Genomic DNA, 16,328 nt, shown 5'->3' on the forward strand with positions numbered 1-16,328 from the left:
TTCGCTTTCAATTAACCTTCGTGGTCATGAGCGAAAGAAAAGATTGTTTTATCGATCATCAAAATGAAACCAAAATAAAACAAAAAGAAGACAAAGGATTAATAAGAGATTTCAACGATATTAGTGCATCTCCTAAAAAAGCAATATTAGCCTATATCTATTTTTTTATTTTATGAAAATATTAAATAAAAATAAAAAGTAAATACATTTAATAGTTTAATACTACTATTTATTTTTTTAATTTTAATTAAGTAAAAAGGATTAATAAAAGATTTTGTAGGGGATTTTGAAAAAGAAAGGTACATATTTCCACGTGTCATCACATCATTGTCTCCTTGGAAAAAAAATGAAGAAAATTTTTCATTATCAGAGAGCGTGGATAAGCTTTTGTTTCTGCTTGAATTCACAAAAGCCTCTTACTCTCACTTTCCGTGACCCAAAGCAAAATGCTGCAGATGCATCTCTGCCTCTGAATATATATAAATATATTTTCACTGCTATGCCGAAAAACCTTTGATCCCACCAGCCACCACTCTCTCTCTCCGATGGCCACTGTTACTTCTTCTTTCTCTTTCTCCACTCTCACTCAATCTTCTTCGCCGAGGAACCTCTCCACACTCTCTTCCAATTCACCAACTTTTCGCATCCGCGTTGGTTTCTCCTGTCACTATGTTGGAGTTCGAGCTTCCAATTCCGCTTCCAAAATAGTCGTTCGATGCTCCTCTGCCGTCGCAGGTTTGTTTGGTTCCCCACTGAGTGTGGGGGACAAAAGGGTACAACTTTATAAGTGTTTTTAGCTCTTTTCAACTTTCTGAGAAATGGGTAGTTTTCAATTTTTGTTTTTTTTTTTAAGGTTTGGAGTTAAAAAAATTGATATTTTGATTGTGGATGTATGGCTGTCCAATTTTTATGTCTGTTTTTGAAATTTGGTGTTGCAACTTGATTTTTGAGTGAGAATTTGTTTTATGGGGATAATGTTGCAATTGGAAGTGTGGTTGATGAGGTTTGATTTGAACCTTGTTTTACAGTTTCTTTTGTAATCAATTGATGTAGTTGCTTGTGGCTCTATGTACAATTGACTTGAAAATTCTCTTGATCGATGCCACCTTGTTCTGTTAGTGATGAAATTTTGTGTGAATGTGGAACTGAACTTGTTTTGCCGCTCTTTCTTGCAAAATTGAATGTAGTTTAAATTTTAATATTATCATCATGTGATTTGGTTTTTAATTTGAAGATACTGTTAGAATTACATGTTGAGGGCTTAATTCTGTTAGTGAGCATGTGATGTAGTGTGTGTGTCAAATGGTGTGAATTGTTCCAAATTGGGTTCCTTTTATTGTTGTAAGATTCATAGTGCCAAATGGGCAAAAGAAATAAAAGATGAAATGGAATCTTGTTATCAAAAGTTGGTTATGGGTTGTCTACATACTTGATCTGCAGAACCTCCAACTGTTTCTGAGACAAAGTTAAATTTTCTCAAGGCATATAAGCGGCCAATTCCTAGTATCTACAACACCGTGCTGCAGGAGCTCATTGTCCAGCAACATTTAATGAGATACAAGAGATCGTATCGCTATGACGCCGTATTTGCCCTTGGCTTTGTCACTGTATATGAGCAACTCATGGAAGGGTATCCAAGTGATGAGGACCGAGATGCCATCTTCCAAGCATACATTCAGGCATTGAAAGAAGATCCTGAACAATACAGGTTAGTAGAATTAACAATTTGGCCTTTTCTTCTACTCAATGATCAAGAAATGAGAACTAATGGGACTGGAGACTATTTCACATCAACTCACCAAGAACCTAATGCTGTGCTTGGGGGGCATTTGGGAGATTCTAAACATGGTTTTGAGTGTTGTAGGCAGATGCTGCAAATTGTAGCTGCTTGCAACATGATTTTGTTATTTGTGATTTGTGAATCATGTTTGGTTTGCTCTACTGTGCAGTTGACACTTGGCACACATACTAACTGCTTAAAATATTATTTGAAGTGGAATATGGCTATATGGTACAATCAAATGACTCCCTGCTTGAATAATTAACTCTGATGGATTCTTTTTCTGTTGCAATTGGGGGGTATAGTACTCACTGACCATCCAGGCATTGTTAATGTCCTTGATTATTGCTGTGAAATAAAAAATAAAAGTTATGAAATTTAATCTGCACATTGATGAGTAAAAGAGTGAATTGCTTTTCCTAAGATCTGTTGAATCATTAATTCCATCTTAGGAAATGTACCTGGAGCTGTAGGAAAAAATTGTTAGCTGAAATGAAAGGAGAATTATGTGTACTATGTAGATTTTTTTCGTTATATCAACTGATTTAGAATAAATTTCAATTTTGAAATTTTTATTGTACATCAAATGATCTTTTATATTTCCCTCTACAGAGTAGATGCAAAGAAATTGGAAGAGTGGGCTCGGGCCCAAAACCCCACTTCACTAGTAGATTTTTCATCTAGAGAAGGAGAAGTTGAGGGTATATTAAAGGATATCGCAGAAAGAGCAGGAGGAAAGGGGGATTTCAGTTATAGTCGTTTCTTTGCAATAGGCCTCTTTCGTCTTCTTGAGTTAGCAAATGCAATGGAACCAACAATTTTGGAAAAGGTTACCCAATTCATTTATGGCATCATGATATATTGATTTGATTTGATTCATATATTTTGTTTATACAATTTGAAGTTTGAACTTCCAAGTCTAGTTCCCATTTACACCAGTTCTAGAAAACTACAAATTCAAGACTTTCCAACTTTTTTAGATGACCTTTTTCTGGCCTTGGCCTCATTGATGGGGTTTACTCCCATCATTTTCTTTTAGCTATGTACAAAAAAATGATTTCTCTATTTTGCTTCTACTGAAATAATTGAATTACTCTATGACTTGTGATGAAGAATACTCCATCTTTGGTAATAAACATTTAGGGTGTTAGCATCATAGGCACCAAAATCACAGATAAAACTAACAATATTAAGCATAAGAGATGATATGACAATGGCATTGTGTAGGATGCATTTGACATCATGATTGTAAGTAAAACTATCTATTTTCCAACGCATAATAACTTTTTGTTTAGGATTATTTATCAATTTATCTCTGGTGTCAATTCAACAGCTCTGTGCAGTTTTGAATGTCGACAAAAGAAGTGTGGATCGGGACTTGGATGTCTATCGTAACTTGCTTTCTAAGTTGGTCCAAGCTAAAGAGCTTCTAAAGGAATATGTTGACAGGTAAAAGCATCAGATCTGGGCATCTTGCAATGCTATTTAGCTTAGCTGTTCTCCCTACTCTGGACTCGGGAGTTTTCATCCATGATATAATTATAATCTATGATTGTAGCATTTAATGATTTTTCCCCATAATAAACCCTTTGTATGCAGTTGTAAATCTACTCATTCTTTAGCAGTTTAGCCCATTAAGTCCATGGACACATTATTCTAAATGTCCTTTTTTATATAAAAAAGAAGTAACATCACAAACATCAGTGCGTCATACTAAGAACTTTGGTATGAACTTCTCATTGAAATTTGAGGTGGTTTTACATGGTCTATTTATTAAGCTCTTAAGTTTAAGATAAAGATTCAACATTCTATTCTCAATATACTTTTTAGAAAAGATTGCAAACTTTCAAGTGGTTCACTGAGAACATTTGTATCAAGCTGACTTTTGAACTTTGCGGTAAATTTATTGTGGTGAAGTTATTTTACCATTGATATCAATTTGAGATCCCATTTGCTCAATAATGCTTCATGTAGCCTGCATTTGATACCCTTATCTGTTCAGCAGTCAAAGTCTTTGGATTCCTTAACTTGAACTGTTGTTTCAGTAGATGTTATAGTTACCTTGCTTGTTTTCCTCAGCAAGATCTTGATTCTTTGAAAATAATCTTTTGCTTCAGGGAGAAGAAGAAAAGAGAAGAAAGGGCTGAACCACAAAAGTCTAATGAGGCCATTACACAACAACAGCAATTTTCTAGCCTTTAGTTATGGGGTTCCTCTGAAATGATCACCTTGTGAAGATTTGGTATTCTTGACTTGCTTTTTTTTTTTTTTCCGTCTGTTGGTCTGGGGCATTCGTAATCAGAGTGGGGCACTTCTATCATCATGGTTTTACCTACTGTATTTGGTGTATCTTCTTTCATGGTGATCCATCCATCAAAGTCCTGCTTTATGCTCAACCTCAATTTACCTGTCTTACACAGTCGTGTAATCTTTTCATACATGTATTTTTTTTTCCACCACACAGTCGCAGATGTATTTTGTAGTTCTCAAGTACATGCCTGCACATGTTCTGGTAATTGAAATTCTTCATATTTCAGCATCTCGCATTTTCTGGGGTGGATGTTTAGTTCACATCCATGTACAAAATAAGGTTTCACAACCAGAATAACAGTACGCAAAATATGCATTTTAGATTCATGAACAGACTTTATTTCCTTCTTAACTTGCTTTACACTTGAACCGGAAAATATGAAGACCATGGTATATTGGATAGTCACCTAGCATATGTTAACCATAACTTTACTAGTAACATTGGTTTAATTGAATTTTGATTACCAAAATTTGCACAGTAGTGCTCTATGTTCGTCACGCACCTTGCTAGCCGTTCTGGTAAATTATACTCCTTCCATTGCTATTTGTAAAACTCAAATTAAAAGTTATACTTGTTTCTTTTAATAAGATTCAATCTATGTTATTTCTTGCATCTATTAATTTTAAACTTAAATACCTCTAATTAATTGTACTGGTAAACAATTAATTAGAAAAAGAGAGAGAAGAGTTTATACCAAATCAAAGAAGAGAGAGAAGAGTATTAATAATAAAAATAATTTTAAAAAAATATAAATTTAAGACAAATTTATTGTAATCAAAGCTCTATATGAAGTTAACGCATTAGTTTCTTCATATATAATTACAGTGCAATTGTAACATGTGACAAGTCCGGGACTGAGAAGAGATTGAATTTACTTCTAATCAACAATCTTTCTACTCAAGTCTTTCACAATCTCACGCCAAACTAGTCCTCATACATCGAGTCTACTTGAAATCTATGTATTTCAACTGCAATTATTGTATCAATTATCACGTTTGCGGCCATAATGCTGCTAGAAATGAACAAATTGGTTGTCACATTGATAGAAGCCACAAATATTTGAAGGGGTTAACTACTAATTAGTATAGGAAATCTCAGCTGCATAACACTAGAATGGCTTAATAATGAAGGACCTAACTAAGATGAGAAACATCAACCTCATCTGGGATTCTAAATGTATCAGCTGCTCCAAACTTCCGAAATTCCTCTGCTACAGAGTCTTCTTCATCACTGTCGTCTTCCTCATCCTCATGGTGTGGTGATGAAGGATCATACACACTTTTAGACTTGCAATTATGAGTGGATAGCATGTTAACCTGGCCATGGTGAGAAATCTCAACCATAACAGTATCATCATCAACTGGAAGAGGTTGCTTCCAAGGTTCCCCATCAATCCTCATGAATGTATGATCTGCTGCACCTTTGCGAAACTCAAACTGGATTCTATGTGCCTAATTAACAAGGAAAAGGGCAAATAAATGAATGGTTAGTACTTAATATGGTGTATTTGACTTTTTTCTACAATGGCATAAATTCACGAGTCAACTTTGGAAAATAATTGCAACGTAAATTTGACTTCGATTAAAGGAAGATGCTGGAGTTTGAGTAAAAAAACTACAAAAGCAAATGTGTACCTGGTATTTTAGCATATCACATACCTGAGCAAGACGAGTTCCATGTCCTTTTGGAGCAAGTAAAACAAGTCCATGCCATGCATTTCTAAAACCAACAATTTCTAGAAGGCCATCATCAACAAATGGTGGTGTCAAATCTCTCTGTATTCAATCAAGAAACCTTAGTTTTCTAAGAGAAAAACAAAAAAAAAAACTTGCATGAAAGTATCATATATTCACTAGTTAGTTGCCTAGTACTTAGGGTGAGTTTGTTTAAACTTTAAAAAAAAAACTATTTTAAAAGAAACACTTTAAAAAACAAAACTTTTTTTTTATAAGCACATAGAATTTTCTTCTTAAAAAAAGCAGAAAATTACTTATTTTAAGTAAAAGTGGTTTAGACAAACACATAAGAAAAACATAAAAGTGCTTATTTTATTAAAAAAACGTTTTTCGCAAAATAAACAAGGATTCCAGAATTAGCATATGAAAATTACGTCACTCTGCTTCCTCCTATTTGGTGTACCCCATGGATTGAATCCGCCAGAAAAGCTAGGCAAGTTGAGACATACAATTGACCGGATGCTGTACATATAATGGAAAGTGCCATATTAGGTGTTATTGAACTAAACAGAGGCAGCATGTTACATGAAGCAGAAAGCAGAGCAGAGGAAGAAAAAGTAAAATTCTATTTTGTATACACTATTAGCCTTTCATAAAACATCCATATACAATAAGTTTCCCATGTGAGAGACAATAATCATTCAATAATCAACAATAGCAACAACCATAAAAGCAATTTAGTTCTGAAAAATGATTATAAACATTAATTGATTGTCACTCGAAAGTTTGATCTTTGGCTAGTTGAAAATGCAAGAGTTTTTTCAATAACTTTTTTTTTTGTAATCTTGGCATTTGTGTGTTTCCCCTAAAGATATAGATAATATATAAAATGATTTACCTGGGAGGTATGTCTAGGTCTTGCCATTCACCATGTCTTTTCATGAATTTTACTTTCGCTAGTTGTGCTATGTTCCTGCAATAGAAACCAGATCATATTTACTTGAATAGACAAATGACAAGTTATATGCTGTTTAGTAGGTACAAATGTATGCTACCTAAACTAGCATACAAACATTTAAATTGCTAGAAACACTTTGAATCTCCTACACCAGACACTGTTAAATCAATCATATATTTGAATTTAACAATTTAAACAGGAAAAGAATGTTTTCTGTTAAAAATCAAATAAAGTTGTTCTTTTAAAATAATGCAGAGAGCTGTCATTCTCATATAGTGCCAATCATTATTTCTAATGATTACTAGTTCCAATCACTGGTCAGTGAGTGGCCATCGTGACCGGCATTATTATCAAAGCCCAAACCAAATATCAACTTTTAACAGGCTAGGAGGCTACCTGGTAGATGGTTGTCATTTGGGAAAAAGTAAACGTGCTTTTGAGATCGAACGGGGATACTGCTGTCTGTTTTTATGGTGAGGCTTCACTACGTAGTGCTTCAGCTTTAAAATATTTTTTAGAGGAGCTAACAAGGTGCTAGATGGGATTTTGCTTAAAAATCAAAATCATTGTTTCTGATTGATCAAAGTTACAAGGTGTCTATACGGAGATAAGTATAGGAAAGGAAACACAAAGATTGGAGTTTTTTTTTTTCCAATACTAACCAACTCCATCTAACATGACTGATAATTGGTCATATGGACGAATTATGTGCTATTCATGAAAAAAAAACTTGAATAAAAGCATATTTCATTAATGTATATAAAAAAAATTGGTTGTCTTAAATTGTCTAAGCAATGCACTAAAAATTATCAAGTACATACTTGGATAAAAAGAAGCTTGGAAATTTAGAAAAACTCGGCATACTAAGAGCTAAAACCTTTAAGAAAAAATAGTAAAAATTAAAATGGAATGAAGATAGCTTAATAATAAAATAAAATTTACAGGTGTGAACATTTATGAATTGACAAGACCTACTCATGAAATTTGAGGTGGGTAAAAACAAAATAAAATTTACAAAGGAAAACCATGCAAGTCCTTACAATGAACTGACCTGTCGGCAGGATGCGACATAGAAGCAAAAAACCATCCTTGTGAGCATCCAAGCTTAGCATAAGTAGTCTAACATGTAGATTGAAATCAAGATCAGAATATCAGTTTAAAAACATTTGTTGACAGGAATATGTGACTCATCCAAAATTATCTAGGCTTTCCATTCAAGAGTGCGAAAGTCAAACAATTACTGTTATTAACCAACTGCACATTGTTTTAGCAAAATTATACCACTGAAGGAACAACAGCATACCTGATTAATTAACTGGTTTTTGAATTTTTCAGGATTCTTCTTTCGTTCTGAATGAAATGCGTAAGACACTTGAGCATCCATTCCTACAGTCAACAGTGAGTGATAATTTAACAAGTACTGAAGTAGGGTGGATAGAAAAATAAAATTCCTCCAATATAATCTAACATCTAAAGCATTCTAAGAAAAGATAAAAGTAATCAGGCTAAACAAGAGAAATTGTAATGGTGCTGGTAATCAATGAATTTAATGTAATAGGCAGACTAGCATAATATATCAGTACATATGTCACATTTCTTCAGCTTATGTTTGAAGTGGAAGTTTTCTGTGAAAATTTATTTATACTGGAACTTACGTTGTCATCATTTGCTATTACCTGACCTATAAGAGATCATAGGATTGGAAACAGACCAAGTAGTCCATATTCCATAACATAAAGTTTAGCCACAGAAGAACCCAGGAATAACTATACTTACCCATACTGAAATAATTCCAAAACCCCCCACGAAATGTGTGGCAACCTTCCTGAAAAGCAGTTAGCAACAACATTTTAAAAAGTCAAAATTAAAATAGAAAGTTTCACAGAAATTCTTCTAAAAGAATTACTGTCAGCCTTCAGTTTCAATAACTGAACTCAAAAATCAAAATATTAAAATCAAATAGGAAACCCAATACAATCTGCAGAAGATTTTGTTCTACTTGCTTGAGTCCTCCCCCCACCCCCCAGTGAGCCTAATCTCTATTTAGTGGGACACAAATGGAATTTACCCAATAACAGGGAGTATTTGAAAATAAAGTTTAAAATTGTGCTGCATTTCTCATTAGAATAGGTAGCATATGAAACTCTGAACATGTCATGGCAAAAAGCAATAAATGAAGGTATCTTTTCCTTTTAAGTTCCCAAATTGACCGTGAACCAAATTTAATAGAATATTGAAAAAATAGTAACTGATATAATGCCTTACCATATTAAATTCATCTGATTCAGATACACGATGGAAGGCATGCAAAGAATGTGGTAGCTCAAGTGGTGGAATAGGATCACAGGGACCTTCTTTAGGAGCTCTCATTCTCATGAGAATGTGCCAGCTGAAGTTTAAAATAATGAACAAAAGTTATCAGCAAACAGGATTTTGTAGAAGAAATATATGCAGAAACTGAATAAAAAACATGTTAAACATTCATGTATTTGCTCGGGAGTAAGGGGCATAAGGACTGGGCTAGTGAAGTATAAATGAGGTAAAATGAAAACTCCAAACAATTACAAGGTACTAGCAGCAGCCCAAGATCCATAGCTCAAGGTCCAAGAAAATCATATTGCAATGGCAACAACAAAATGGGAATGAATTAAATGAATCAATCAAAAAGAAAAACATTAATTTTGAATTTGGATTTATGAAAAAATAACATACAGTACTTGCAACACAGCTAACCCATTCACAACTATCCTGCCATTTAGCCCCTCACAAAATCAAACTGGTCACTTGTAGATTTATTCTAATTAATAAAGACACCAGAGGTACCTTCTCAATTGTAGCAAGGAAATGACATCCTAATTGAAGTGTCAACCATCTAGGCAGAAGAATAAGAAGAAAAAAAAGAAATCCTAGAATTGAAGAATAGGACCAAAACTCATTACTTGTCTATTTTCATTTTTGTAGCCTTCATGACTTGATCTAAAAATGCCTCAACGGATCTTTGATCTGTCGCTGGGTTCTTCTTTCCCTGTAAAGTAGCAAAAACTACATATCATCATGCCTTTCTTTACTTTTGCAACCTACTAAATAGGGAGGGAAAAAAAAGGTGCAAGAGTTTCAGGAATAAACCAGCATAATAATATGCTCCCTCTTAACGTAAATACAATTAAAACTATCAAAACAGTGACAGAGTAAGTATAAGTATAGCATTTCACATGCACTTGAAAGTTTCAGTGTAAGTTGTTCCTACCCAACCAAATGCAAAAGGTAGATTATTCCCTGTGCCCAAAGGGACCGTGGCTATTGGTGGAGGATGAGATAATTTGAGATCACAAACAACTCCAAGAAGCCAACCTGCTGTTCCATCACCCCCTGCAACCTAAAAGCCAAAGTACATATATATCACAAACTCAAACAAACAACACCATACCCACCTAAATTTCCTTACACTCAATAAAAAATCACAAGCCATCAAATATTATTATTATTCTTATTATTAGTATTATCACAACTCACAATTAACTTCAATCTCTCCTTGATCTTGTCAGCAAACTGATAACCCCGTACGTTGAGGCCTTCCAAATTAGCATACACTGTTCTGAGAACCTTGTCAGGAGCATGTTCCCCCAAATCAAAAACCTGAAAAAATCACAACAACTTGATGAATTTGAAGAATAACTCGGTTCATGTTTGATTTCAAGTTGGAGAATTGGTTATGAGTCTCGAATAAATTTTAAATACATTTTCACATGTTTGGATTCAAGTCGGAGAAGAATTCAGAATTGATTATAGATTCAAAATTTATTATGAATTGAAGTAACTTTAAGTAACCTTTGCATTGGATCCAAAATTTTATAATGAATTTTACTCATAACTTGATTTGGTAATAAAAATATTTAAATATAAATCATTTAACTTCAAAATTAATTTCAACCAAATCAATTCATTCAAAATCAATTTTATCATCGACCATCTAAACACACTCTTCTCTAAAGTGAGCAACTCTCAATTTATTATTCATTGTCCGGAAAATCAAACAGTTAATAGTACATTTCGTGCAAATGCATAATAAATAATAAATCATGGATGTGTTAGAATATCAATTTGATCAAGATTAAATTGTGAAAATGAAAAGTGACACACAGAAGAGAGTAATAAGAACCTGTTTGGGATTAAGAAGATCGCGATATGTTTTGAGGAGATGTCCGCCGAGTTGACCGCCACTCTTGGAGTTGACGAAAACAAGGACCGGACAGTGAGGCACGTCACCGACATTTTCAACCTCGGAGTCGGAGGAGCCCGGTACGAGAATGTGATCGGGAATTATGAAGTTGTCGAGGAATTGATGAGAAGCCATTGGTCACGTGACCGACGTTGCCGTGCATTCAGCTGGTTCGCGTAAGAACTAACGACTAACGAGGATGTAAGATTAAAACGAAGGCGTTTTGCGAATGGTTAGAACGTAGAAGAACTGAAATTGAGGGAGAAAAAGTTAGAGTTGACCTCTCATGTGTCTCTGTGCAATGAAAATAAAGGGTGGGCATTGGGGGAAGGAATTACGAGGTATCTTGTTTTCTTTTTCTATCGGATCCCAATGTGGGACCGCTGTGTAAGTGAAAGAGAAATGTCTTGTGTAAATGTAAATGTTGTGAGTTTCTCATTGGAAATTGGAAATACTAGTCTACTAATTAAAACTATTAAATGATCTGGACTTTTAAACCCATTAATTAATCATCTTTTACTTTCTTTCTATGCTTACTGTTCCATTAGTAATGATTTTACCTTAATTACCATTAGATATAATCAAAATTAATTCAAAATGAGTACTCCCTTCATTTTCTTTTAAAAGTTAAAAAAATTGATTTCACACATGTTAACTAAATTATGTTATTTTTAATTAAAAAACAAATATTTTCATAAATTATTATTCATTTAGAACTTGATTTAAACACATCTTTTATTAAATATAAGATATTTTAAACATAGTCTCATTAAATAAGATAAAAGTAGTTAAACTTTATTTATATTAAAAAAATTGAACTTTTTTTTTTGCTTATAAAAGAAAATGAAGGGAGTAATATTTTTTTATTTCAAAACAAAAATAAGTCATTAGTTTGAATGGTATTTAATTTCTTTTAATAAGAACTTAATTTGAATTTTGAGAATGTAAAAACTGTGGTTGGAACTTCATACTAATATCATAATAATAAAAAAATTATAAATATTGTATAAAAATAAATGTTATTTTAATTTTTAGATATAATATTAACTGCCTTTTTCCATTTACATCCTTAGTAATATTTACGAAGAACAATAGAAACTATAAATGAATTATAGATGGTAAGATTAAATGTATAAAATTACTGCTGTCTCCACATTCAATATAAGTAAAAGTAATAAATTTTTCCACTGTTGTTAGGTATATTCACAAGGAAAAGGATTCACACCAGTTGTATGGTGATTTGTGGTGGTCCACGGTGAGCGACTTCAGTGGCACCTACAAAAACTCGAATGATCAAATCAGTATATGAATGAGAGAATAGACAATGAGTAAAAATTGTAACTGTTATTTCTATAGGTACCTGCTGTTTAAGTTTAAAAAATAATATAACTCTAGCTTAGGTATGGAAACACAACTAAAGATATCATTTTAAAATAAAATGGTCTGACTTAGTTGGTGATAGAGAGATTAGTGGAGTACCAAATAAAAAATCTTAAATAATTCTTGATTATATAAAAAAAAACATGCCTCAAATAAAATAATTGAACTTAAATTTTAATTGATACACAAGTATCAATTTTTTTTTTATATATATATATATATAAAGTATAGGTAATTTAAGAATTCCTTAAAATTATATCAGAAACAAATATATATAAGTTGTTTAAATATACTATGACATTGTGAGAAGGGCCGGTTAATAAAACATAACAGACTCAAATAAGTTACTTAAATTTGTATATTTGTACTCGTTAGAGATGATTTAATAATTTATAGTCATAGACTAAAATTTTTGTGTCAGTTTATATTGTGTTTAATCATATGGAATTACATTAAGAAGCCCGAGAACATATAAACAAACACATACCTAATGAACTAACATGTTTTTTTATGCAAAACTTATATCATTACTCAGAAACAGGCAACAGTCTTATGTCATTACAAGCAATAGATAATAATCGGGGAGGATTATCCTCTATCCAATATTGTTCCTTCAAAACAGAAGCTAACTGAGCTAAAGCATGAACAACTCTATTTGAATTTCTATGTGCAAAAACAAGAGTGTAAATTTTGAACCTAGTGTGTATCATTAATTATACCAGCAAAATAACTCGTACTCTTTCTCCTCTAGTTCCATTCATTCACCAACCTTTGACAATCTGATTCATATTGGAGACTATAAAAAGAGAGATTGAGAGTAGTCTCAAATGCCCATTTGAAAAGCAAAAGCTTCAGCAATATGGGGTTCATAAAAACAGGAATCAACAGGGAATCCACAGCCAGGACTTTCCCATTATGGTCTCAGAAAATAACTGCCAGCCCTATTCTTCTATTCTGTTTTGGAGAAGCATCAAAATTGACCTTAATAACTTTCTCTGCGGGTCTTTTTTCAGCCTTGAGATCTCTGATTTTTCCTCTGCACAATATGGTTGTTTGGAATCAGAAAAGGCTAGGCCTTCTCCAAAGTATACTGAAGAGGAAATTTCTTTCTATTGAACACCCATTGGTTCCTTTCATACCATATAACCCAAATAAGTTCACTGATCCTTCCCAAAAAATCTGCATCACCAACCTGCGTGCAACCCACTATCCAAGCAACAAAAGAAGAATCATCTTGGGCCTGGATTCTTCCCCCTAAACTCGATGCAAACCAGATTTTGTTAACCTCCCAACACAGCAGGAGCATGAACCACTGTTTCTTATCTCATACCACACCTAGGACAAAACGTTGTGTCAACTTCCATCCCTCTTCATTAATTTGTTTGTTCCTTCTTAAATTCAACCCACGAAAATGATACTAAGATTTCGCATCTACGTCTTGCAGTGATTAGGGATGAGAATAGGTTGTGCCGTCTGACAGCAAAACGTACATGTGAAACCATTTTTATTTTTTTTAGTTTAGGACTTGATAAAAGTTGAAGATTTAAGCTTTTTAAGTTCAAACCACTTCCAAACAATACCAAGGTATAAATATGACCAACAGTGCATATTAAATCATGTAAGAACATCCTACATACAATAATAACACTCATGATATAGTAGCCATATTTTTGTGTAGCATTTACACTGAAAAATAAAATAGCAAGATAAGATATTTATGCGCCAAAAATGAACATTTCAATATCATAAATCACATAGAAGAAACTTTTAAACACCAAATCACACTCAAGACAACACATGCAATAGGATATTAAAAAAAAAGGGTCTAGGATAATCTTCTCTTACCCTTGAAGTACTCCTGAAAAGGAGAGAAAACTCGAGAAAAGTATGAATCTTCCAACAAAATGTTCCATTTTTACCAGACCACCATCCAAACTTCTTGGAGTAAAAGGGAGATGAAAAAAATGAGAGAAGATGATAAAAAGAAGAGAGACACGGTTTGAATAAGAGAAGGAGAAAAAAGGTTGAGAAGAAGCTCAACAAATTGGAGAAATGTGGGGGATCTTAGTCTTGCAAAGTGGAAAGGGCTTTGAAGCTCAAATTGGTTTCTAAGAGGAAAAATAATAAGGGTGACAGAGAAGGGCTACAGGTTTGTCCAAGAAAGGATATGAGAAAAATGATAAGTGAGCCAATAGTAAGAACACTTGTTGGTTTTAGGGTTTTGGGGCCTAAAAAAATAATAGGCATTGGGAACCATTTAGGGTCCTCCCTCCCCTTGGTAAATCCACAACAACACTAGGGAGCCATTGAGTTTCATAATTCAAATAATCTCATTTCTAGTGTGTGTGAAAGAGTATGGAAGTGATGGAAAAAAGTGAGATTTCATTTTAGAGAAAGTTCTTTAACTAATTGGGTTTAATGTTTTTAATGATCAAATTATCATGTTAATGCCATGGAAGGACTAATTAGTCATTAATCATGTTTCTTTTAAAGTTAAATCAACCCTTTTTCTATATTTCTCTGTAATCCCTCATTCAAGTTAACTGTACCTATAATTACTAAAACTACTACTATGTAATCCCTCGTTCGAGTTAACTTTAAAATAACACCCAATAATTATAATACATTTTACGTCTAGCTAGCAATCATTATACTATTAAGCATCTCTAATTTAAAACCATCCTATAAATCTAAATGTCCCTGGAAGTTACCTCTATTCGCTCATCCGACTAGGACCTTACATTGCACAACCAGTGTGTATATATATATATATATATATATATATATAAAAGCTTATGAGAGATATGAGCCATGTAGCTAGCTTGAGATAGAAACAATCACTTATCTCACCCTATTAGAAATGAAAGAAATGAACGATAGTTTTTGAATTCATTCAATTCATTAATTAATTAAAGTATTACATAAAAGCTTATGAGAGATATGAGCCATGTAGCTAGCTTGAGATAGAAACAATCACTTATCTCACCCTATTAGAAATGAAAGAAATGAACGATAGTTTTTGAATTCATTCAATTCATTAATTAATTAAAGTATTACAAAGTTGATATATTTATACAAAGATAGAAAATAACTAACTTGAATAATTAACACTAACTTACTCAAATAACTTCTAGTAACTATAACTTGAGTAACCAACTAATTTATTCAAATAACTTCTAGTAACTAACTAAATTAATTTTATGTGTAATATCCCCCACAAGTTGAAATGTGTTGAAAACACTTATAGCTTGGAGAATACAATACATCAACATTAAAGAAAAAAAAGAAAAGAAAAAAAATCTGAAAACATGAAATATAGCGAAACATGTCGAAAATACATTGGTCAAAATAAAAAACTTCAAGAAATCTTCGACCAACTTCGACGGCTTCCAAGAGTCCAAAGCAAACATCAAAGCTTGTTGGCAAAAACTTTGGTGACGAAGGACAAGAAATTGTAACCGACACGCTCGAAGAGGTACCACAATGCGGTGGCATAAACGAGCACCGCAACTGCTCCACGCCAATTCATCCACAACACCACATCAACAACTAAGCCTTTGTCGAGAACACGATGAAAGGATGAGAAACTAAGACAATGCCAAAATTGTCAGAAGAATGAAAAATGAAGGGGTTAAAATCATCAATGGCAGCCATGGCCATGAGAAAAAAAAAAGAACCAACCAGACATCCAAAAGGTCCCCTTAAAAAATGATTCATAAGGGAGTGACCTACCTTGTTATATAAGAACTGAATCATCCTTGTGAACCACCCAATATGGAACTCACAACACGCCCCCTCGAGTCAGGACTCGATGCCACAAAGCGAGGGCTAACAGCACTATCTACACCACCGGGTAGAACAATAAATAGCTTCAATAGGAAGCAAGAAACACAGAAGCAAAAACTTCTGATACCATATTAGGAATGAAAGAAATGAACGATAATTTTCGAATTCATTCAATTCATTCATTAATCAAAGTATTACAAAGTTGATATATTTATACA

The 16,328-nt window shown here is 33.2% G+C and overlaps 2 protein-coding genes across 2 annotated transcripts; one reads left to right on the top strand and one right to left on the bottom strand.

Moving 5' to 3' along the window:
• Nucleotides 1-397: 397 nt before the first annotated feature.
• Nucleotides 398-4,421, top strand: LOC114417265 (protein THYLAKOID FORMATION1, chloroplastic-like). The gene is made up of 5 exons (XM_028382406.1): nt 398-735; nt 1,441-1,708; nt 2,393-2,609; nt 3,114-3,229; nt 3,898-4,421. The coding sequence occupies exons 1-5, from the start codon at nt 546-548 to the stop codon at nt 3,980-3,982; spliced, it is 876 nt and encodes a 291-aa protein (XP_028238207.1). The 5' UTR covers nt 398-545; the 3' UTR covers nt 3,983-4,421.
• Nucleotides 4,422-4,946: 525 nt separating this feature from the next.
• On the bottom strand, nt 4,947-11,281 carry LOC114417264 (diacylglycerol kinase 5-like). The gene is made up of 12 exons (XM_028382405.1): nt 10,885-11,281; nt 10,239-10,361; nt 9,973-10,101; nt 9,665-9,750; nt 8,991-9,114; nt 8,502-8,550; nt 8,029-8,111; nt 7,777-7,844; nt 6,666-6,740; nt 6,202-6,289; nt 5,750-5,866; nt 4,947-5,542 (listed from the first exon to the last, which is right to left on the bottom strand). Exons 1-12 carry the CDS (start codon nt 11,077-11,079, stop codon nt 5,225-5,227), a joined length of 1,455 nt encoding a protein of 484 aa, XP_028238206.1. The 5' UTR covers nt 11,080-11,281; the 3' UTR covers nt 4,947-5,224.
• Between the last annotated feature and the right edge of the window lie 5,047 nt (nt 11,282-16,328).

The sequence above is a fragment of the Glycine soja genome, chromosome 6 (assembly GCF_004193775.1).
Source record: "Glycine soja cultivar W05 chromosome 6, ASM419377v2, whole genome shotgun sequence".
NCBI classification, from domain to species: domain Eukaryota; kingdom Viridiplantae; phylum Streptophyta; class Magnoliopsida; order Fabales; family Fabaceae; genus Glycine; species Glycine soja.

Coding starts and splice junctions, on each gene's coding strand:
- LOC114417265 (XM_028382406.1), top strand. CDS start 546: ATGGCCACTGTTACTTCTTCTTTCTCTTTCTCCACTCTCACTCAATCT. Junction 1,709..2,392: donor GAAGATCCTGAACAATACAG/GTTAGTAGAATT, acceptor TTCCCTCTACAG/AGTAGATGCAAAGAAATTGG. Junction 3,230..3,897: donor CTAAAGGAATATGTTGACAG/GTAAAAGCATCA, acceptor CTTTTGCTTCAG/GGAGAAGAAGAAAAGAGAAG.
- LOC114417264 (XM_028382405.1), bottom strand. CDS start 11,079: ATGGCTTCTCATCAATTCCTCGACAACTTCATAATTCCCGATCACATT. Junction 5,867..6,201: donor ATAGGAGGAAGCAGAGTGAC/GTAATTTTCATA, acceptor GATTGAATACAG/AGAGATTTGACACCACCATT. Junction 5,543..5,749: donor ATGGAACTCGTCTTGCTCAG/GTATGTGATATG, acceptor CTTGTTAATTAG/GCACATAGAATCCAGTTTGA.